This window comes from Amphiura filiformis, chromosome 13 (assembly GCF_039555335.1).
Source record: "Amphiura filiformis chromosome 13, Afil_fr2py, whole genome shotgun sequence".
NCBI lineage: Eukaryota > Metazoa > Echinodermata > Ophiuroidea > Amphilepidida > Amphiuridae > Amphiura > Amphiura filiformis.
In genome coordinates, this window is record NC_092640.1 from 26,991,644 (window position 1) to 27,015,683 (window position 24,040).

Sequence of the window (24,040 nt, forward strand, 5' to 3'; positions counted from 1 at the left end):
AATAATTAAGAATGATGAACCTTTCCAAAGTGTTGACATGTGACAACGGTGTTGCTAATCCAAGCTCCAATTCACTTTCAAAACAAACAACAAACATTTTCAACACTCTAGGATTTGGTCTTTCTATTTATTAATAAACAGTCTCCAAAATGGACATTGAGTCAAAATTCACGATGACATTAATCATGTTAGTCTAACATTTATACTACTTTATAACATTTCCTTTGATATCATAAATGACCAATACAGTGGAACCTAGTTAACACAAAATCTGTTAACACAAAAATCTGATAACACACAGTGAGTTATCCTTGTCATTGTTTTTGTGTGTTTAAAGTAACCGATAACACAAAATCCTGAAAATACAAACTGAAACCTGTGGCCCCAAAGTTTTCATGTTGAAGAGGTTCTACTGAACTATGTACTGTACATACATTTCCTTTGATATCATGGATGACCATTAATACTACTTACAACATTTCCTTTGATATCATGGATGACTATACTACTTTATAACATTTCCTTTGATATCATGGATGACTATACTACTTTATATATAACATTTCCTTTGATAATTTTATCATAGGTGACTATACTACTTTATAACATTTCTTTTGATATCATAGATGACTATACTACTTTATAACATTTCCTTTGATGTCATGGATGACTATAATTTATAACATTTCGTTTGATATCATGGATGACTATACTACTCATTAACATTTCCTTTGATAACGGATGACTATACTATATACTTTATAACATTTCCTTTGATATCATGGATGACTATACTACTTTATAACATTTCTAATTTGATATCATAGATGACTATATCATTTCCTTTGATATCATGGATGACTATACTACTTTATAACATTTCTAATTTGATATCATAGATTACTATATCATTTCCTTTGATATCATGGATGACTATACTACTTTATAATATTTCCTTTGATATAATGGATGCACTACTTTATAACATTTCCTTTGATATCATGGATGATTTTACTACTTTATAACATTTCCTTTGATATCATGGATGGCTATACTACTTTATAACATTTCCTTTGATATCATGGATGGCTATACTACTTTATAACATTTCCTTTGATATCATGGATGATTATACTACTTTATAACATTTCCTTTGATATAATGGATGCACTACTTTATAACATTTCCTTTGATATCATGGATGATTATACTACTTTATAACATTTCCTTTGATATAATGGATGCACTACTTTATAACATTTCCTTTGATATCATGGATGGCTATACTACTTTATAACATTTCCTTTGATATCATGGATGGCTATACTACTTTATAACATTTCCTTTGATATCATGGATGATTATACTACTTTATAACATTTCCTTTGATATAATGGATGCACTACTTTATAACATTTCCTTTGATATCATGGATGACTATACTACTTTATAATATTTCCTTTGATATAATGGATGCACTACTTTATAACATTTCCTTTGATATCATGGATGATTATACTACTTTATAACATTTCCTTTGATATCATGGATGACTATACTACTTTAAACCATTCCCTTTGATATCATGGAAGACTATGCTACTTTATAACATTTCCTTTGATATCATGGATGACTAATAATACTACTTTAAATAAGGACAAATATGTGCCAAATATGACCCGATTGACCCCTATGACCTATCTAAGGCATTACTCTCTAAATTACAAAGTCTTATTTTTAAATCTAAAAGACTTACTTTTAAATCTAACAGAGACTGTTATTAGTGAAGAACCCTTTGGGATTTAAACTAAGTCTTTGTTAAGACTTAAAATTTTAAAACCACAAAAGACTTAAAATATAAATCTCTTAGACTTGAAATTTAAAATTTGCAAAGGAGTTGGGATGCAGAAAAAACAACAACACAGACTCGAAATGTGCAATTTATTCAGGCAAACATTGATTTCTTTTATTGCAGCTCCATAATAAACACATAGAATGACATCCAAACATAATATCATAATACTAGTAATTGTGATATGTGTCAAATGCAGAAATTGAATCCTAGGTGTATATGTGTATAGGTAAGCTTATACAGCAGAAGCACAGACTGTACTACTACCTCGGCGATTGAAGATAATGTTCACATTGGCCCTTCGTGCACAACAATGTAAGCTTTTTCATGGAAGTTATAGTCACTGACATTGGCAATTTCGGGGGGGGGCACTCAAATTTTTTTTGGGTAGGGGTGTGCCACCGCCAGTTTCGAACTTGAGGTCTGAGGAACTGATCGGACAGCCAAAAAGGAGGGTCTAGGGAACTGATTGGCCGGTCAAAAAGGGGGGGTCTTGGGAACTGATTGACCGACCAAAAGGGGGGTCTTGGGAACTGATCGGCCGCCAAAATCTGAAAAATCTCGGAAACGGGTTCAATTTTGTTGCGTTTTTGCCACAGATTTTTGAAGGAATCGATTTCACTTTGAATTGTGCATTAAATTATTAATCAGGAAAACCATTAATGCAAAATAGGTCTGGTTTGGCCTATTACGATGGAAACCTCAACAAACAAAGCAAACAGCATTCAAATCAAAAATTACTAGACCCTGTAGACCTTCAATCTATACTATTAGCTTACTGATAATTATAGCAGCAGCCCACCATAAAAACAAATCCACAAGAATTATTTTTTTAAGTGCCGAAAAGAAAAACATTTAGACAACATTGAACTGCCATGCTTATATGAGATGATTGAGTGAAGTGTGCAGAATTTGACAGCCATTCCACTCCCGATTTCACTAGACCAGTAGATCGAAAATTACCTTTTAATTCATTGTTTATGGAGAGCTGCAAGGATGTGTACATAATTATTTAAGGTACTTTTCCTCATATTTGGCCATTTTATTCCCAAAAGAGATCTCAAAATCATTTATTTCTAGCTAAATGTTCACCAGCTGGAGCCATCGCGGTCGTGCAGTGCTGCAATGTTTATAACAGTCAACCAGTGTTGCCACTCTAAAAGGAGCCCAAAATCCCGCCCAAAGTTCACTTTACAATGTATTTCAATGGGGAAGAAATTAATGGAAAATTCCCTTTCGCAAAAGTAGCTTTTGGGTCTGCTTTTGGGCTTGAAATGTTAGGACAGAAAACACGCCTCTCAAGATGCCGATGAGAGCGGAAATCGATGATCTGAGGGTCTATGGAACGGCTAGAAAAATTTTGGGGCTTCAGAGCGGGCAAACAATGAATTCAGAGGGTCTAAGGAACGGCCAGCGGCTCTGAAAAAGGGGGTCGTCGGCGCGGCACATACCCGTATACCTGGGAAATGTGAGTGCCCCCATGCCATTCTGCAAAACAAATTTGTCCATATCACTTCATTCATTCGCTCGCCACCACACGAAATCGCAAAAGAAAGATGGCGGCTGAGCAGTCCAGGAAAACGTTTCGATTTGATCACGTGCACGCACCATCGCGTTGTGATTGGCTCGATTGGCTTCATGTTTAAGTCTTTCGAAAGATTTAAAAATAGATTTTCTTTTTCCCGATCCCAAAGAAAATTTAAATCTAACCCTGCTTAAAATAAATCTTAAAGACTTAAAAATTTACAAGTCTCAACTAAGATTTAAATTTTAAGTCTTTCTAATTTAGAGAGTAACATCAGCACCATACCTGCTTAGATAGCTTATTATAGCTATTTATATGTAGTGGTGACGGCCATTTTGGCGGCCATATTGGATTTCAATGTGAATGAAGAATTCAGTGGTTTATATAAGGACACATATGAATTCATTGCTCCCTAAAACCTATTTAAAGACACTAGCATCATTTCTATACCTGTTTAGATAGCTCATACATAGCTATTTATTATGTGGTAGCGGCCATTTTGGCGGCCATATTGGATTTCAATGTGGAAGAAGATTTCAGTGGTTTATATAAAGACAGATATGAATTCGTTGACCCCTAAAAGCTATTCAAAGACGCCAAAATCATCACCATATCTGTTTATATAGCTGATATATGGCTATTTATATGGGATGATAGCCATATTGGCGGCCATCTTGGATATCTCAAAATGCCCAAGGGTGCTGAGGTGGCATCAGCCGGTTTCTGAATCAGTAGGTCTTGACGATATAGAAACAACAAAAAACATTGTGCGGACGCTACTTTTGGGTTAAGACAATATTTTGGGTTTCGGCACCAGACTAAAGTGGTATGGTATACCGGAGGGGGGGGGGGGTGTATCCGGGAGGGGTAGACTTTTAGTGTTCAATGACAAGTTAGTAGGCCTACAAAAAATTGTTTAATTTGTCAAAATCCATCAAAACTTGTAAAGTGGGTCAAATTTAGACAAAACTTGTTTAGGGGGTCAAAATTAGACAAAAACTTGTTTAGGGAGTTAAAATTAGACAAAAACTTGTTTAGGGGGTCCTAAATTTCGAACGCTGTATGTATACTGAACTCACTTCTACAACATTTCATTTTCTTTGACATCTTGGAGGACTATGATACATTATAACGATTCCTTGGATAACATGGATGACTATAATACTACTTTTAATTATTACATTTCTTTTGATATTGTGGAAGACCATGCTCTTGAATTCCTTTAATGATATGTCTGACACCCTTAGGGCAGGGACGGATTTAAGCGGTGGTCCGGGGCCAGTGGATTTTTGCGTCGGGCCAGTAAACTTCAACAATGCTGACCAAGCGGGCCACTAGATTTTTGAGCCTGATATAACACTTACGAGATAAGATATCAGTGATGGTCATATTTACACAGTTTTCTGCTCTGCCTGTCACTTGAAATTTATATCTTTATTCAATGATTTTTTTGGGGTATTCTTATTCTTGCATTGCTAGCAAGTTGGAAATATATGGCCGCTTTTTACGATGATAGTAGGCCTATGTACTACTTAGCTCTTCCATACGCTACATAATTATATCTGATGATGATAGCGATACCGCAAATACCACCTAGTTCGAAACTTTTGGAACTAAAAAAGGCAGGACTATTGACTGAACTTGTGTTCGTGACTACACTCTCACATTGAGTACATTCAGTACAAAACAAATTAAAATGTTAAGGTTTGCTTGACTTTAAGGGCTCGGATAGTGATGTTTCCACATATTTTTTGTGGGACCTGAGAGCACATCAGACATATCAAATTGCATTTTGAAAATGAGGAATATCAAATAATTTTGATTTTTTGATATTTGCGATATGATACACATTGTATGATGACAAATGATTAAAAATTGATATAGATTTTTCCCCAAAAGCACCGACAAAAAAAATTGGGGTTTTTTTGCAGTAGAACATATTGAAAAAGCTGGGCCAGTAAATTTATTGCAGGGCCACTAGATTTGCCATGTCACTGGCCCGGAGGGCCAGTAGAAAACTGAAACCTAAGTCTGTCCCTGCCTTAGGGGTGGTGCAATAATTATTTTGACACAGAGATTTTTGACACAGATATTAATAAAAATTCCTTTAAAAAAGGAATGTGGCGCCCAATGTGAACTTGGACGTGATATGGTGAATTCCATGGTGTGTAGATTTGGTACAATGATTTTTCTAGGGAAGAGTAGAAGATGATCAAATGCAAGAGAAATGTGTTTGATTGGGGAAGGTGTTCTGACAATCCAAATATAAACTTAGTCCACCTCAAATGACCTGTAACAATTTGTGATTGACATTACTTAATTCACCTCGGATGACTTTGATCTGACATGCAACATTTTCGCGCTTACACCAATCATATCTATAACAATTTAACTCTTACAACTTCCTGTCAACTCTCTAATTTAAAACTCTAAATTTCTGTCTGTTTGCCTTTTCTGTCTTCATTGGTCTTGTACTATTTTATATTACACTACAGTTTGTTATAATTATTAAGATAAGCAAACATTGCTGGGTAGATAACAGGATTTAGTTATTTACTTAACCCAATCATGGAGGTAGTAGCTAGTACTACCTCCATGGCAATAACCGCTATATAGATTCTATGGTAATTAGCAAACAAAAGCCATCAGTTTATTGAGGCCTCGTTAATTGATCTTATCACTATGGACCACAAGAGTCTCATCCCAATGGCATAGTCCAATAACCTCAATTACATAATCATAGTGCAAAATTTGACCTCAAGTTGCAGAGTATGAGTTTGTGTACCCAAATTTTCAAGGACTGTTCCCATGATAGATGAGCATGTTGTGGAACCTAGTGTATGGTCAAATGTCACCGTCTACACGGTAAACTGGTTGAACGCATACAAAGGTCAGGATTTATTTGGTGTTTTTATAAATCCTAATTTTGTATTTTAAACAAAGAATATACGCTCACCATTTTATCCCGTGCATATCAGAAAACAATAATAAAATAAAATCCAAGCAAATTGTGGTTTTATTTATGAGCTGGTTGCTGGGCATAATTTTAGCAAAACAATTGCGAAGTCAATCTAGTCATGCCTATATATTGTGGCGCCTCCGTAGAGGGCGCCACAAAAAGGTCTAGGAAAACGTTAGGAACACATTCAAATATGCAAAATTTCCTGCTCGCTGTGCTCGCATTATATGATAAGACAATTAAGGTTTTAAATTCGGTTCCCCAAAATCTTGCATGTGTAAAAGGTAAAACGGGGGGAGGGGTGAAAAGATTTCTTGGCACGTCAAAAGGGGGGCAAAGGTTTTGGCACATCAAAAGGGGGGCAAAGATTTTTGGCACGGCCAAAGGGGGACAAGCGATTTTGGCAGACCATTTTGAGAATTCACCACCCGGGGGATACACATAATTATTGCACAGCCCCTTAGCACTAGCCTGATTGAAATATTCTCATAATATGTGCATTTGTGTGGTTTATCACCTGTATGTATCATTTTATGTCTTTTCTTGGTTTTAGTTCAGCTGAAGACCTTGTGTAGCTGCATTTGTGTGGTTTATCACCTGTATGAGTCACCTCATGTTTCCTCTTGGCATCATCATGGTGGAAGCACTTGTCACAGTAGCTGCATTTATAAGGCTTATCCCTTGTATGTGTCATTTCATGTCTCTTATGAGAATCCTGGATGAAGCACTTGTCACAATAATGGCACTTATGTGGCTTATTACCTGTGTGTGTCATTTCATGCTTTTTCTTGGTGCCAGCCTGGATAAAGCACTTGTCACAGTATTGGCATTTATGTGTTTTTTTACCTGTGTGTGTCATTTCATGTTTATTCTTGTACCTACCAAGCATAGATAAAGCATTTGTCACAGTATCTGCATTTATAAGGTTTTTGGCCTGTATGTGTCATTTCATGTTTTTTCTTACCAGAAGCCTGGAGGAAGCTCTTGTCACAATAATGACATTTATGTGGCTTATTACCAGTGTGTGCCATTTCATGTTGATTCTTGTAACCAGGATGGATAAAGCACTTGTCACAGTATCTGCATTTATAAGGTTTTTCACCTGTATGTGTCATTTCATGATTGTTCTTACCAGAAGCCTTGATGAAGCTCTTGTCACAGTAGCTGCATTTATAATGCTTATCCCTTATATGTGTCATTTCATGTCTCTTCTTATGATAAGCCTGGATGAAGCACTTGTCACAATAATGGCATTTATGTGGCTTATCACCTGTGTGTGTCATTTCATGCTTTTTCTTGGTGCTAGCCTTGATAAAGCACTTGTCACAGTAGCTGCATTTATGTGGTTTTTCACCTGTATGTGTCATTTCATGTTTTTTCTTGGTCCCAGCCTTGATAAAGCATTTGTCACAGTAGCTGCATTTATGAGGTTTTTCACCTGTATGTGTCATTTCATGGACTTTCTTGGTCCCAGCCTTGATAAAGCATTTGTCACAGTAGCTGCATTTATGAGGTTTTTCACCTGTATGTGTCATTTCATGGACTTTCTTGGTCCCAGCCTTGATAAAGCATTTGTCACAGTAGCTGCATTTATGAGGTTTCTCACCTGTATGTGTCATTTCATGGTTTTTCTTACCAAAAGCCATGAGGAAGCTCTTTTCACAATAACGGCATTTATGTGGCTTGTTACCTGTGTGTGTCATTTCATGCCGATTCTTGTCACCGGCATGGCTAAAGCACTTGTCACAGTATCTGCATTTATGAGGTTTCTCACCTGTGTGTGTCATTTCATGTTTTTTCTTAGCAGAAGCCTTGATGAAGCTCTTGTCACAATAACAGCATTTATGTGGCTTGTTACCCGTGTGTGTCATTTCATGCTGATTCTTGGTGCCAGCCTCGATAAAGCACTTGTCACAGTATTGGCATTTATAAGGTTTTTCACCTGTATGTTTCATTTCATGGTTTTTCTTGGTGCGAGCCTGGATAAAGCACTTATTGCAGTATCGGCATTTGTGTGGTTTCTCACCTGTGTGTGTCATTTCATGATGTTTCTTGTGATCAACACGATTGAAACTCATGTCACAATGTCTGCATTTGTGTGGTTTTTCACCTGTGTGTGTCATTTCATGATGTTTCTTGTTATTAGCCAGGCTGAAGCACTTGTCACAATATCTGCATTTGTGTGGTTTTTCACCCGTGTGTGTCATTTCATGATGTTTCTTATCACTAGCCCATCTAAAGCACTTGTCACAATATCTGCACTTGTGTGGTTTTTCACCAGTGTGTGTCATTTCATGTGTTTTCTTGTGGTCAACTCGGCTGAAGCTCTTGTCACAATATCTACATTGGTGTGGTTTTTCACCTGTGTGTGCCATTTCATGTTCCTTCTTGTGGCCAGCTCGGCTAAAGCTCTTATCACAATAGCTGCATTTGTGTGGTTTTTCACCAGTATGTGTCATTTCATGACATTTCTTGTAGCAAGCCCGACTAAAGCACTTGTTACAAAACTGGCATTTGTGTGGTTTTTCACCTGTGTGTGCCATTTCATGTTGCTTCTTGTGGCCAGCTCGGCTAAAGCTCTTATCACAATAGCTGCATTTGTGTGGTTTGTCACCTGTGTGTATAATTTCATGTTGGCTCTTTTTACTAGCGTAAGTGAAGCACTTGTCACAGTATCTGCATTTATGTAACTTCTGACTAGCTTTCTGTTTACAATCTTTACCAGTCATATCATTCTGTCCCTTCTTTTTTTCAGTCATGTTGGTCTTTACACAGTCTTTTTGATCAACTGTCCTTTAACATTGATGGACATTGGTTTCCATTTAGCACACCCTGCCTTTGGTGGGAGACTAGGATTGTTATACCAATATGGGTTGATATGCATCGCATGATGACGTATGTGGGATAAGAACCGTGGTGTGTTAGCAGTAAACCTCTGGTTGCAATACTTACACACAGATGATGTCTTGCCTCTGGGTTGCATTGTTGATGTGTTCCCAGTTTGTCTCTGTCTGCAGCCGCTGGTTGGCATCTGTGATTAACCCGGTGATGTGGAAAAGAAAAGAATTGTTTTTATTGTCATATCATCAGGTGTATCACATTGTTAAAAGATTATTTTGTGATTGTCTCGAGACAGCAGGAAAGCACAACAACACAAAGAATAGACTCCGCATTGCCCCCACGATCATGAGGACCATTTAATACACATAAGCTTATTTATAATAATTTCACAATCTCATAGAAATTAAGACTATATTGAGATAATAACAGATTTCATATCAATTAAACAAATTATATACATTGAGATAATTAATTGCAGCAAGCATTTGGAATTATTTATTATCTTCATATAAGTCAATAAATACACAAATTATTGGAAAAATGTGTACAAGCCAACCATACAGGCTGGACAAACAAAAGTTGACTTCTGAATCACATTTAACCAAATTTCATCTTAAGCAAATCTTAAGCATATCTTAAACAGATACATCTTTGGATCAAACAGAGGATTAGATTGGAAAACAGCATTTTTAACCTCAATTAAATAATTAGAAATGTACAAAAGAATAAACAATGCCAACACTAGCAAACAAACATTTTGTATTCAGCAAGAGCCGGCATCAATGCTTAAACCATTTACTGATATATAATATATTATTAAATCCACCGGTATTTACAACCAAGTAAATAAAGATACTCCAAATAAGCAACAAAGCATTTATAACCCTGGTATAAAAACGCAGTAGAAAGGGAGGAAAGCATGAAGGCAATCAATAGCCCACTATAAAACACAGTAGAAAGTGGAGACAATCTACTGACGAGATTCTTCAGGTTTTGAAGAAACTCCACCACCCTCAATAAAAACGCAGTAGAAAGTGGAGACAATCTACTGACGAGATTCTTCAGGTTTTGAAGAAACTCCACCACCCTCTATAAAAACGCAGTAGAAAGTGGAGACAATCTACTTACGAGATTCTTCAGGTTTTGAAGAAACTCTATACAAAGCTTTCAATAGCCCAATAAAACCAACCAATACCATAAAACGCAGTAGAAAGTGGAGACAATCTACAAAAGTGGAGACAATGCTTTTCAGACAAGTGATGAACAAATTTTGTGTGATTTTCCTCCATGAATTGAGAAAAAAAGTACTATGATGAGATAATTAAAACAGTTAGTAATTAATAATTTTCTAAAGAACAGACATAGTTAAACATCAAATTGAGGGATAAGCTCATGATACATGTACATCACTATCAGACAATAACCTTATCAAATTGCATTAATTTAATACGAAGATACAATTCAGACATTCAACTGTTATGGATTTTGATTATGGGCAAAAAATCCTACAAGCACAGGGGCGGTTTTAGAGGGGGCTTACCCGGTTGCAGCGGCGCCTGACTTTATGTATATTTGCAGAGTCACGCCTGACTTTGTGTGGGCGCCGAGCCGCTGCGGCAGTGGCTCGGCGCCCCCTCTATTGAAAATTCCTGGATCCGCCTGAAGCATGTGATTTTCACCCAATTTATTAAAAATACTTAGGGGAGACTGGGGTAATTGTGGCCCTGGGGTAAATGTGGCCCCTTTGTCTTTATCAGGGTGTCTTAATACTAAGCTAAGCATTGGTCTAGGTGACTTAACTTTGTATTGTATGAAAGAGTGGTATTTATGTTACTGTTTGGTGAAAAAATTATTCAAATAGCATTAAAATTTTTATGAGGGGAGTATAATTAGTGGAGTTATATCGCAAATGGAAAAAAAAAAAAGTGGCAAGTCCACATTTTATTCATAGGGGTGGTACTTATTGGTTGTATCACTGACTATTTTGTATGTGTTTGACATGAAAGGTTTATTTATATAATGAGCTAAATTTGCATATTACGTAATACCCGGCTTGGGGTAAATGTGGCCCCTGTTCAATGTTAATTGTTGCCGTTTTCATAACTAAATACGGCGCACCGTCTCCTCAGCAGTTAGTGTGGTTCGCTTTTTCACAGAATGTGTATGACGCGCAACCAAAGTACCGGCAGCTGTTGCGGAGACTGATATTTCGATTCATAATTCCTCCCAGAAATCCAAAGTATTTACCATTGTTTACAAACTGGTAACCTGTAAAACCGCTGTGATTCATGATTTCTCGAAATACATCGACTTGGAGCGTCAAATTTCAGGATAGTAATGAGAAAAATAGTATCTATTATGTGATACCAAAACCTCATCAACAATGAAAAAAATCGGAGGGATGATGCTGTCGATCGGGTTACGGACCTTTAAAGAATTACATGGTAAAAATGCAAAAGGGGGCCACAATTACCCCAGATGATAGTATATCGCTTAACTCCAATCTCAATATTTTGGAGTCCATATCTAAAGATTATTTTCATATAAAATCATGGAGATTCACCACCAGGGCTGTCAACTTTTTGGAATTGCTTGCCGTGAGACAGAGACGTACCGGGATTTGCTGACTCAAATGTTCATTTTGTACCATGATTATTTGAGCCACGGCGCTCGAGAATGTAAAAAGGGGGGGGGTAGGAGAGCAACAAATTATTAGCTTGGCGTGAGATTATACTACCTTGGCGTGAGACCGTGAGAAAGGGACCCAATGCGTGAGAGTTGACAGCCCTGTTCACCACCCCTCAACCTTTGAGATTTGATGATGGCCCCAGGGGTGGCAGGCCATATCCAGGGGCCATACAATGGGGTCAAACACATGCATGGTATACTAGCTACCTTTTTCTTCTCAGCAAAATGAGTGCACCATACACACTAAATTTTTAGAGCCTGAAATTGACTTCAGTTGAATATAATATAATATTGAACTTGGCTTTGTGTGCAGGGTCGCCACATTTTGAAGTCAACTTTCGAAGTCTTACTTCTAATGATGCCCTAGGAGCAACTTTGACCCCGTTTAGTATAGAGAAAAGTCGAATTCAAATTTGACATCGAATTCGATTAAGACAGAGGATTAGCATAAATTAATTTGTGTTTGTGGTTTTTAGTGGGTGTTTACACTATGCGCCCGAACGAATTCAATTCGAATTGAATCTCTGTTGAATTCGATTACGACTATTTACGCCCTCTGTCATCCAATGTGTTTTTTATCAAACCTAAGATTATAATTCATTATATTCTATTTTAAATGCATGTATACATGTACTTTTTAAACAAAAAATCTACATGCAAAGTAGTAGAATTGAGATAAAAGTCAACGTTAACTTTGCGGTAGAAACGTTTTGAGTACGTCGCCATATAGAATTTTTAACAGATATTTTCCTCATTCTGAGCATGTGCAGAACGCGTCACTGCTCAACTTGTGACGTCATAGTTCATATAAAATTCGTCCGCGGGGCGACTCACAGAATTCAGACCGTGAAAACTTTTTTGACCTTGCTTTATGAACTCCATTTGCTCCCCGGGTTTGTCCCATTTGCATCCCGAGTTATGAGATGATACTTTGACCCATTTACCCTAAATTAAAGTTGGGGATTATTTCAGATGAACTAACACCCGCGATAAAATCGGCTATTTTTTGTGGATTTACTTCGCGTTTGGAGTTAAAATTGGATGTACACTCACTGTAGTATGCTGCACATGTACTTGAAAATACACAAGAACAGCTGTTGTTTAGCGATATCACAGTGCCGTTGCTTAGCGACAAATCGACGGACCGGAAATTCACCTCGCCAGGTCAGCGATACGCATGAAAAAGTCGAATTCAATTCGACTGACTGTTTAGACCAGGAGAAGTCGCACTTCAACCACGACAAAGTCGAATTGAATTCAACTTAATGAACCTCGAGAACATTGTTGAACAACGACTTTTTGAACTCGACTTCGGGCGTACTTGAACAACGACTGTACCAGTTTAGACCTGAATTCGACTGAACTCGACTTCAAAAAAGTCGTTGTTGAACTTCAAACTCAACTTTTTTGAAGTGTAATACGTCACGGGAAGCATATAGGCCTACATGGGAAGTCAAGTTCATAATGGTTATGAAGCATTTGAGTAAGTGATGGCGTAAAAATCAAATACACAATAAATTTTGAAATCGACTACCAAGTAAACATACCGTCAACATAATAATTATTGCTAATCCTTATTAAATAACAATCAAACTTATACTTGCCTGTTGTTGAAGAACTTAAAATTTGAAGCTTGGTGCAATATAAAGCTTACTTGATCGATGCAAGTCGGGTGAAAGTACTTCAATGTACATATCTTGAACAACTTCGAGCTATATTCGACACATTAATATGTCATATTAAGGTTACACGAAGAAACGATAAAAAACGTATAAAAGACGTATAAAGTTGTTCTCTAAAACCGCGTTTTCTCAGCAATCAAATATCGCAGTGAGTCAAATGTTGGTGCATGGATGTATCTTAACATTATTTTTGTGTGTTTATACAAATTTTTAGAATCCGTTTGAAAATCCTTCGTTTAAATCATTTCTACGCACCATGTTCACAAGATCAAAAACACGTTCCATGCAGTTTTTTTCAAATATTCGCTCCGTATAAAACCACGCCGAGTGACTGTTTTCTCCTTTTTTGTATTGTACTACAAATCGACCAAAGAAATAATGTTGCCATGGGGAAGAACCAAATACAGTACCGATTAAATTTTATTAGCCCGCTTTTTGGGAACAATTTTCGAGAATCTTGTACCACAAAACACTGTTATGTTACATTATCGATATCTGGATTGTGGAACGTTAATTTTGATTTCTAACTGCCTACATTATTTCTCAAAAGTATGTCGATTCCTTTACCATTTGAATTTCATTCCAAATTTAAGCTACTTTTGCAAAAATCGAGGTTTTTCGCCATCGATACCTCCGACATTTACAGCGGTGATGAGATTGTTTACCATAAGAGCCTGGTATGCACTATTCCATAATAGTCAGTTTGAGATCAATCGATTTCACAGGTCACTCAGTAGCTCAATCGGTTAGCGCCGGCCGGACTCACGCACGACTATATAATACTATAGTTTTGAGCTGGAAAACTTTGGTACGTGTTCGAGTCCCTATGTGGTCCATTCCATCTATTTTATTTTATTTTTCTCTCACTTTTTCTTTTTTTCTTGTTCGTTTCTTTCTTTCTGACTGCAGCGATTGATTGTTTTTGCCCGTTTTTTTTTCATTATATAATTCAGGAATTTTTAGGCTATACTAATCTAATTGGCGCGGCCTATGAATATATTTTTACAAATTAGATTAACAAAATATTGATTGTTGGTTTTGTTACTGTTGTTGTAGTTATTGTTGTAGGCCTATATATTGCTTAATCAGGGTATAAATATGCATACTAGGCCTATTATAGCCTATAGAAGCATTGATTTATTTCACGACAGATATCATCCAGGATATATTTCAAAAATTGAAAATTTAGAAAATCCAAAGTAAAATTGCAGAAACGGCTGCCCACAATCCCCCCACCCCCATCAGCCCATATGGTCCTATCATGGTCGCCCCTCCCCCCCTTCCCTATCCCTGCAACATATAGGATGACTCACGAGCCGCGGTTTGTCCGTGGCATGATGCAGTCATGTCTACAGTAGAATTCATCTCGACCTTTGCAGGACTTAACCCCATTAAAAGCTATTAAACCAAGATAGCACTCATTGAAACAGCTCAACTGATTAAATCGGATCTTCTCTGGTTGTGCACAAGTAGCCTACAAGTGTCTGTTTTCATGTGCGATATCGCAATAAAGCTGGTATTCATAGCTTCAGTTGGGTAACCGATTATAAAGGAAACGAAAGGAAACAATGGTATGTGTGGCTTTGTTCACGAAATCAGACAATGGCGTGCTTTTTGTAAACCAGCATTCTTGAAAATGAGCAACATACTGATTGTTGACTTAACACGGTTTGGAAATAATTTCTCCATATTTTTGGTGTTATCTGTCGTTACATGTCCTTCCTAAAACACAAAAGTACGACCCTCTCCAAACACCTAAATTAGCTAAAAATTTAGGACATGTTACAAAACTATATTGTCTAGAATTTTAGAAGAGTACTTTTAATATTGGCCGGTTATTTTTCACACAGCGACGTTAACTAGGCAATGTACTATTACCTATAACATTAACTAAAACACCAAAGTACGAATATTTCCAAACATCTAAATTAGCTAAAAATTTAGGACATGTTAAAAACTATATTTTCTAGAACTTTAGAAGAGTACTTTTAATATTGGCCGGTTATTTTTCACACAGCGACGTTAACTAGTCATATCCCCATACTTTTAACGTAGGGCTATTTGTAAAGGTCACGCGTCAATGGGAAAGAGCACTGTGTATTGTGTATAGGAAAACGGACAGTAACTGCAGTATGGCCCAAGTTCAGATTGATACACTATTGTACGCGTGAGTTCATTCTTTTCTGCATGGCTGTTTCCATTATTAACTTACGCCCCTCTGGAATCAAGCCTTGAAAATCAGTTGTATTTAACCTCAAATGCACTGTCATCTGTTACAGTAGTGGTGCAATTTATAGTTAGGACACTGCATGTCAAATCCCACTGCATGTGGTCAAATCCTAAAACAAATTGAATCTTTCCAGATCAAATGATAGTTACCTTGGAGAAAAGGTTGTTTTGAGTAGTCAACACTCAACAGCAGTCTCAAACAGGTCAGCTTCTTATCAAAGCCCAATGTAAGCTCATGTAAAGCTTGTTTGATTCAGCATTCATATGAAACAGTGATAGCCCCAGTTTAATACAGTCTATGAATTAAATCACAAGGGATGAATTGACCTCGGGATTGACCTGTTGCAGTGTTGCCAAATCATGTCACCCAAACAACCAAATTCAGTAGAAGAACAGTAACCATGGTAACATGATTGATTGAACACATGGTAAATCACTTAGGGGCACACATCACTTTTTGATCAACTTCTAATAGGGTTAAGGGGTTCAAAAAAACTGTTTTATAATTGTTTATAGATAGCATAAATGGGCAGCAATTATTTTACACAAAAGCCTAAAAAGATCTAAATTGGAATGTATACCACATTTAACAGTATTCTAGGTAATCTACATCTGCAAAAATGTATTTTAATTTTGCAGAAAATATTGTATTTTGAGATTGCAAAAAGTAATTTAAGTAAGTTTTCAAAAATAGTTTAAAAAGTATTTGTAAGTTTGCAAATATAGTTTAAGTTGAAAAAAACATTTCAAGTTGAAACAACTACCTTATTTCGTCAAATAGTCGCCCCCCCCTCAAATAAACGCCCCCACCACTTTTTTCAACCAAGATGTTTCAAAAATGCCGATATTTCCATGCTATCTTGTGTAGTAAGCTTACCAAGTTGTCCACATGGTCGATAATAGCGTCAATAATTGGCGAAAATCTGGATTGGAAACCCGGAAGTGAACCAGAAGTCAGTGTTTCTAGTTCATAGTTCGTCATTTTAGCGTGAGTTTTAAGTTTACCTGATGATTTTAACGGGAATTATCGTTCTAAAATTGACCTTGAATAAACACCCCCTTTGGGAAAATGTAACGCCCTATTTGACGAAATACGGTATTTTAAGTTTGTAAAAAGTATTTTAATCTTATGCAAAAAGTATTTCAACTGTGCAAAAATTACTTAAATTTGCAAAAAATTGTTTGTAAGAAAAGTTTGTATGTTGTATTAATGAATGGCGGTAATATTTTTCTTTTAGCAAGGTCCAGGATAAGCTCCTTGTGACTTTTTAAAATTATATTATATGTTTAATTTCAAATCAATGCCAGTTGTCAGAATAGTGTTAGGCCTAAAAAAAAAATTGTTTGATTGGCGTAACATAAAAAAAAATTTTAGGGTAGGTAGGTCGGGATTGTTTTTTTTTTTTTTATAACTTTTAAGCTGTAAATTTCGTTTGATAAAGGCTTTGGAACTTTTTTCTTCTTTTTTTTTAATTAATTTATTTTTTTAAATTTTATTTTTTTTTTTTAAAAAAAAAAAAAAATAAAAAAGTTAGGGTCGGGCCTAATTTTAGGGTAGGTCGGGTTACGCCAATCAAACAATTTTTTTAGGCCTTAGGTGCATTTACTGATCTTGATGTTGTTTATGAAATAATTATACATGATGAACTTCTCCAAAGTGTCACACATGTGACGACTCCAACTATAACAAAAGAAACTCCAATTCACTTTCAAAACAAACAACAAACATGTTCAACTCTGTATGATGATTTATTAATAAACAGTCTCCCAAGCATTGCATGGATGTTGAGTCAAAATTCATGATGATATTAGTCATTAACATTTCCTTTGATATCATGGGTGGACTTCTATGATTTTTTTATATCATTGATGACTATGGAAGACTATACTACTTTATAACATTCTTTTGATCATGGAAGACTATACTACATTTGGTATCCCAAATGACTATTATTATATACTACTTTATAACATTCCCTTTGATACATCATGAATGACTATTACTACTTTGTAACATTTCCTTTGATATCATGGATGAATTATACTATGTCATATTAAACACTTCCTTTGATCATATTGATATCATGGATGACTACACTACTTTATAACATTTCCTTTGATATCATGGATGACTATACTACTTTGTAACATTTCCTTTGATATCATGGATGACTATACTGCTTTATTACATTTCCTTTGATATCATGGATGACTACTGTATACAACTATATAAAATATCCTTTGATATGGATGACTTTACTACTTTGTAACATTTCCTTTGATATCATGGATGACTATGCTGCTTTATAACACTTCCTTTGATATCATGGATGACTACTCCTGTATACTACTTTTTAACATTTCCTTTGATATTTTGGATGACTACTACTTTGTAACATTTCCTTTGATTTCATGGATGACTATACTACTCAATAACATTTCCTTTGATATCATGGATGACTATACTACTTTATAACATTTCCTTTGATATCATGGATGACTATACTACTCAATAACATTTCCTTTGATATCATGGATGACTATACTACTCAATAACATTTCCTTTGATATTATGGATGAATATACCACTTCATTACATTTCCTTTTATTACAGACAATACAGTGTTGTACTTTATAACATTTCCTTTGTATATCATGGAAGACTATGCTACTTTATACTACTTTATAATATTTATTTTGATATCATGGATGACTATACTACTCAATAACATATCCTTTGATATCATTTAATGATTATAGTCTGGAACTATAGTACTATACTATGTTATAAAGTTTCCTTGACTATGTTACAACATTTCCTTTGATATCATGGATGACTACACTACTCAATAACATTTCCTTTGATACCATGGATGACTATACTACTCAATAACATTTCCTTTGATATCATGGATGACTATACTACTCAATAACATTTCCTTTGATATCATGGATGACTATACTACTCAATAACATTTCCTTTGATATCATGGATGACTACACTACTCAATAACATTTCCTTTGATATCATGGATGACTACACTACTCAATAACATTTCCTTTGATACCATGGATGACTATACTACTCAATAACATTTCCTTTGATACCATGGATGACTATACTACTCAATAACATTTCCTTTGATATCATGGATGACTATACTACTCAATAACATTTCCTTTGATATCATGGATGACCATGCTGCTTTATAATATTCTCTTTGATATCATGGATGAATTACACTATGTCATATTAAACATTTCCTTTGATCACTGAGATTGATATCTGTGGATAGCTCTACTACTTGGTAACATTTCATTTGATACCATGGATGACTATACTACTCAATAACATTTCCTTTGATATCATGGATGACTATACTACTCAATAACATTTCCTTCGATATCATGGATGACTATATACTACTTTATAACATTTCCTTTGATATCATGAATGACTACTACTACTTTATTAGTAATGTGCTTGTATTAATATTGTTGGAGCATTTTTGAGTAAAAGTTGATCACCTATGTAGCTTTACTAATTTGGACCTGCTAAATCCCAAAAAGGCGGTGAGCATGACCTTCAAAATGATCCCATAAAGTTGCTAAAATTTTCATGAAATTTGTACCAAATTGTGTAGCTTTATAAGCAGAGAGAAAAAGATAGGGTACCACTATATATGTGATGTACATGACGGGTAGAAATTTAACAGGACAATTGCCAGTAGAACCTATAGACCTATACATTTTTGCCACATAACATATTAACTTTACATCACAGATAGTGAAAACCTATTTTTCTCACAGCTTGAAGCTTGACAAAGATATTGGTAGAAGCTTAATGAATATCAGAGCAATTTTAATTTTTGACCTCTATATAACCTGAAAATTGACCTTCGACCCTTTTTGGCACATAACTACGCAACCTCAGTTTATTTATATTTTTGTGATCCTTATGACGAGGCAGATAATTTGGTATGCTAATGAGTGAAATCGGAGCATGTTTAATTGTTGACCGCTGTATAAACCTATGGGGTCCTTTTATCTATCATTTCATGTCTTTTCTTGCTACTAGTCCAGCTGAAGCCTTTGTCACAATAGCTGCATTTGTGTGTGGTTTATCACCTGAATGTGTCACTTCATGTTTCCTCTTGGGATCATCATGGCAGAAGCACTTGTCACAGTAGCTGCATTTATAAGGCTCATCACCTGTGTGTGCCATTTCATGTTGTTTCTTATCATAAGCCTGGAAGAAGCACTTGTCACAATAACTGCATTTATATGGCTTGTTACCGCTGTGTGTCATTTCATGGTGATTCTTGTAACCAGCATGGATAAAGCACTTGTCACAATATCAGCATTTATAAGGTTTTTCACCTGTGTGTGTCATTTCATGATTTTTCTTGGTCCAAGCATGGATAAAGTACTTGTTACAGTATGAGCATTTATAAGGTTTTTCACCTGTGTGTGTCATTTCATGATTTTTCTTGGTGCCAGCCTGGATAAAACACTTGCCACAATATCGACATTTGTGTGGTTTTTCACCTGTATGTGTCATTTCATGTATTTTCCTGGTCCAAGCCTCAATAAAGCACTTGTCACAGTAGCTGCATATATAAGGCTTATCCCTTGTATGTGTCATTTCATGTCTCTTCTTATGATAAGCCTGGATGAAGCACTTGTCACAATAATGGCACTTATGTGGCTTATTACCTGTGTGTGTCATTTCATGCTTTTTCTTGGTGCCAGCCTCGATAAAGCACTTGTCACAGTATCTGCATTTATAAGGTTTTTCACCTGTATGTGTCATTTCATGATTTTTCTTACCAGAAGCCTTGATGAAGCTCTTGTCACAATAATGGCATTTGTGTGGCTTATTACCTGTGTGTGTCATTTCATGCTTTTTCTTGGTGCCAGCCTCGATAAAGCACTTGTCACAGTATTGGCATTTGTGTGGTTTTTTACCTATGTGTGTCATTTCATGTTGATTTTTGTGACTAAATTGAATAAAGCACTTGTCACAGTATTGGCATTTGTGTGGTTTTTTACCTGCATGTGCCATTTCATGTTGATTCTTGTACCAAGCATGGATAAAGCATTTGTCACAGTATCTGCATTTATAAGATTTTTGGCTTGTATGTGTCATTTCATGTTTTTTCTTACCAGAAGCCTGGAGGAAGATCTTGTCACAATAATGACATTTGTGTGGCTTATTACCTGCGTGTGCCATTTCATGTTGATTCTTGTAACCAGCATGGATAAAACATTTGTCACAGTATCTGCATAAGGTTTTTCACCTGTATGTGTCATTTCATGATTTTTCTTACCAGAAGCCTTGATGAAGCTCTTGTCACAATAACGGCATTTATGTGGCTTATTACCTGTGTGTGTCATTTCATGCTTTTTCTTGGTGCCAGCCTCGGTAAAGCACTTGTCACAGTATTGGCATTTGTGTGGTTTTTTACCTGTGTGTGTCATTTCATGTTTTTTCTTGTCACCAGCCCTAATAAAGCATTTGTCACAGTAGCTGCATTTATGAGGTTTTTCACCAGTATGTGTCATTTCATGGTTTTTCTTGTTCCAAGCATTGATAAAGCACTTGTCACAATATCTACATTTGTGCAGTGTCTCACCTGTGTGAGTCATTTCATGTTGTTTCTTTAGACCAGCCTGGCTAAAGCTCTTGTCACAATATCTGCATTTGTGTGGTTTTTCTCCTGTGTGTGTCATTTCATGTATTTTCTTCACATTGGCGAGTCTGAAGCACTTGTCACAAAATGTGCATTTGTGTGGTTTTTCATCTGTATGTATCATTTCATGTGTATTCTTGGTACCAATCTGGCTGAATCGCATATCACAATACCTGCATTTGAATGGTTTATCACCTGTATGTGTCATTTCATGTTGTTTCTTTAGACCAGCCTGGCTAAAGCTCTTGTCACAATATCTGCATTTGTGTGGTTTTTCACCAGTGTGTGTCATTTCATGTTTTTTCTTGGCACCAGCCTGGCTAAAGCCCTTATTACAAAACTGGCATTTGTGTGGTTTTTCACCTGTGTGTATCATAATTTCATGTGTTTTCCTGTCACCAGCCTGCCTAAAGCACTTGTTACAATACCTGCATTTGTGTGGTTTTTCACCTGTGTGTGTCATTTCATGTATATTCTTGGTACCAGCCTGGCTAAAGCACTTGTCACAATATCTGCATTTGTGTGGTTTCTCACCAGTGTGTATCATTTCATGCCAGTTCTTTTGACTAGCGTAAGTGAAGTACTTGCCACAATATCTGCATTGATGTAACTTCTGTCCAGCTTGCCCTTTTTTACAATCTTTTTGAGTCGTATCATTCTGTCCCTTCTTTTTTTCATTCATGTTGCTCTTTATCACAGTCTTTTTGACTTTATCATTGATGAACATTGGTTTCCATTTAGCACACCCTGCCTTTGGTGGAAGACTAGGATTGCTATACCAATAGGGGTTGATACGCATCGCATGATGACGTATGTGGGATAAGAACCTTGATATATTAGCAATAAACTTCTGGTTGCAATACCTACACACAGATGATGTCTTGCCTCTGGGTTGCATTGTTGGTGTGTTCCCAGTTTATCTCTGCTTGCAGCCGCTGGTTGGCATATATCTGTGATTAACCTGGTGATGTGGAAAAGAAAAAATTGTTTTTATTATCATATCATCAGGTGTATCACATTGTTAAAAGAATATTTTGTGATTCTAACGACCTATATGCTTTGTTTGACTTGATATCCACACAAAAAGTTTATTCCCAAAATTTCAGTTGATTATGATTTGCATGACTTTATATATGACATTTTTGCTCTGTAGGCTACTGTGCTGTAATACAAATTTGACAATATTTTTGCAAAGCGAATGAATTTTCAAGATTTTTTTTGGTTTTTTGTTTTGCACTCAAACATTACCTAGGCAGAGATTTCAAGTAGTGTAAAAGCCCTTGTGTAAAAGTCTCAACTTTCTGTTTTTAGGGAAAAATGTGGGGGGTCACAAAATATCTCTTTAAGTATATATATGTGACATAATCAAGAGGAATGAGTCAGATGTCACTAATATTGTTTTTGAGATATTGGCAAAAACAGTGTCCAATTTCTTTTGTTTTATATTGTTTTCAGCCATTGATAAATTGCTTATAGCCTAACTTGGTAACCAGATGTCCGATTTTGATGGGATTTGCATCAAAATGTAGCATTCATCATATATAGTGATTTTATTTCATTTTCCTGATATTTGGCTGGTAGTCCTATAATTTAGCAGACTTCAAATTTTCCAAGTCCCAACATGACCTAATTAATAATCAATTAATTAATATTAATTAATTTGGTGTATGGTGCAAAGATGGCTAGTGTGGATTGTGTCAAATGTTGACTCTGAGGGGGGAGCATGTACCCACTAACTCTATGTCACTCAGAAATATGTTTTGTTATTTTCACACAAGTGATGAATAAATTTTGTGTGATTTGAGATATTTTATGGTAAAAAAATGTACTATGAGATGATTCAAATTAACAATTTTTAAAAATCAAATTTTAAATTTGTATGTGGTAGGCCAAAGTGCCCTTATGGCTGGTATGAACAGCATGTAATCTGATAAATAACAAGCAAACTTAAAAATACTTGCCTGTTGAAGAATCAGGTGTGCAGTGCAATGTGAAGCTTACTTGATGCAACAGTTTACCTTGAACAGCTATATTTGAGAAAAAAATAATGCTATATAGGCGTAATCTCAATCTGTGCAGTTTATAATAATTTAGATACTGTATGTCAAATCCTGAAACATATTCAATCTTACACAATCAAATAGTTTTATAGTTGTATAACTTGGAGAATATCACAAGAAAGGTTGTCTTGAATAAGAGTCAACAGCAGTCCCAGTACAACTACAGGTCTTGCATCTTAGATTTCTCAATGTGAAACTGCAGCTAGCATGCATACCTCCAGAGAAGTTCACCTTGTAATGTGAATTCACAAGGGATGAATTGACCTGTTGCAGTGTTGCCAAGTCATATATGTCACCCAAACAACCAAATTCAGTAGAAGAACAGTAACCATGGTAACTAACACAGTGTGCACACTTCACTGTGTTCCAATATCTGTGGTTTGATCAACTTCTGTTATAAGGTTATTGGGGGATGGGGAGGGAGTCAGAATTTTTTTAAAATTTGTTTGTAGATAGGGGCCTGCAATGGAGATTATGAGTGAGATACTCAACTTTATAGAAGTGATGGTAT

The 24,040-nt window shown here is 35.9% G+C and overlaps 1 protein-coding gene and 1 long non-coding RNA gene across 2 annotated transcripts in view; one reads left to right on the forward strand and one right to left on the reverse strand.

Moving 5' to 3' along the window:
• The window catches only part of LOC140168177 (uncharacterized), a 156,340-nt gene that overhangs the window by 117,486 nt on the left and 14,814 nt on the right, over positions 1 to 24,040 (forward strand). The gene's annotated exons all lie outside the window — the stretch shown is intronic.
• Positions 6,863 to 22,431, reverse strand: LOC140168714 (uncharacterized). The gene is given in 4 exon segments (XM_072192123.1): positions 6,863 to 7,248; positions 7,943 to 8,446; positions 8,840 to 9,124; positions 19,833 to 22,431. Coding segments are annotated over 4 exon segments (2,352 nt in total). The 5' UTR covers positions 21,010 to 22,431.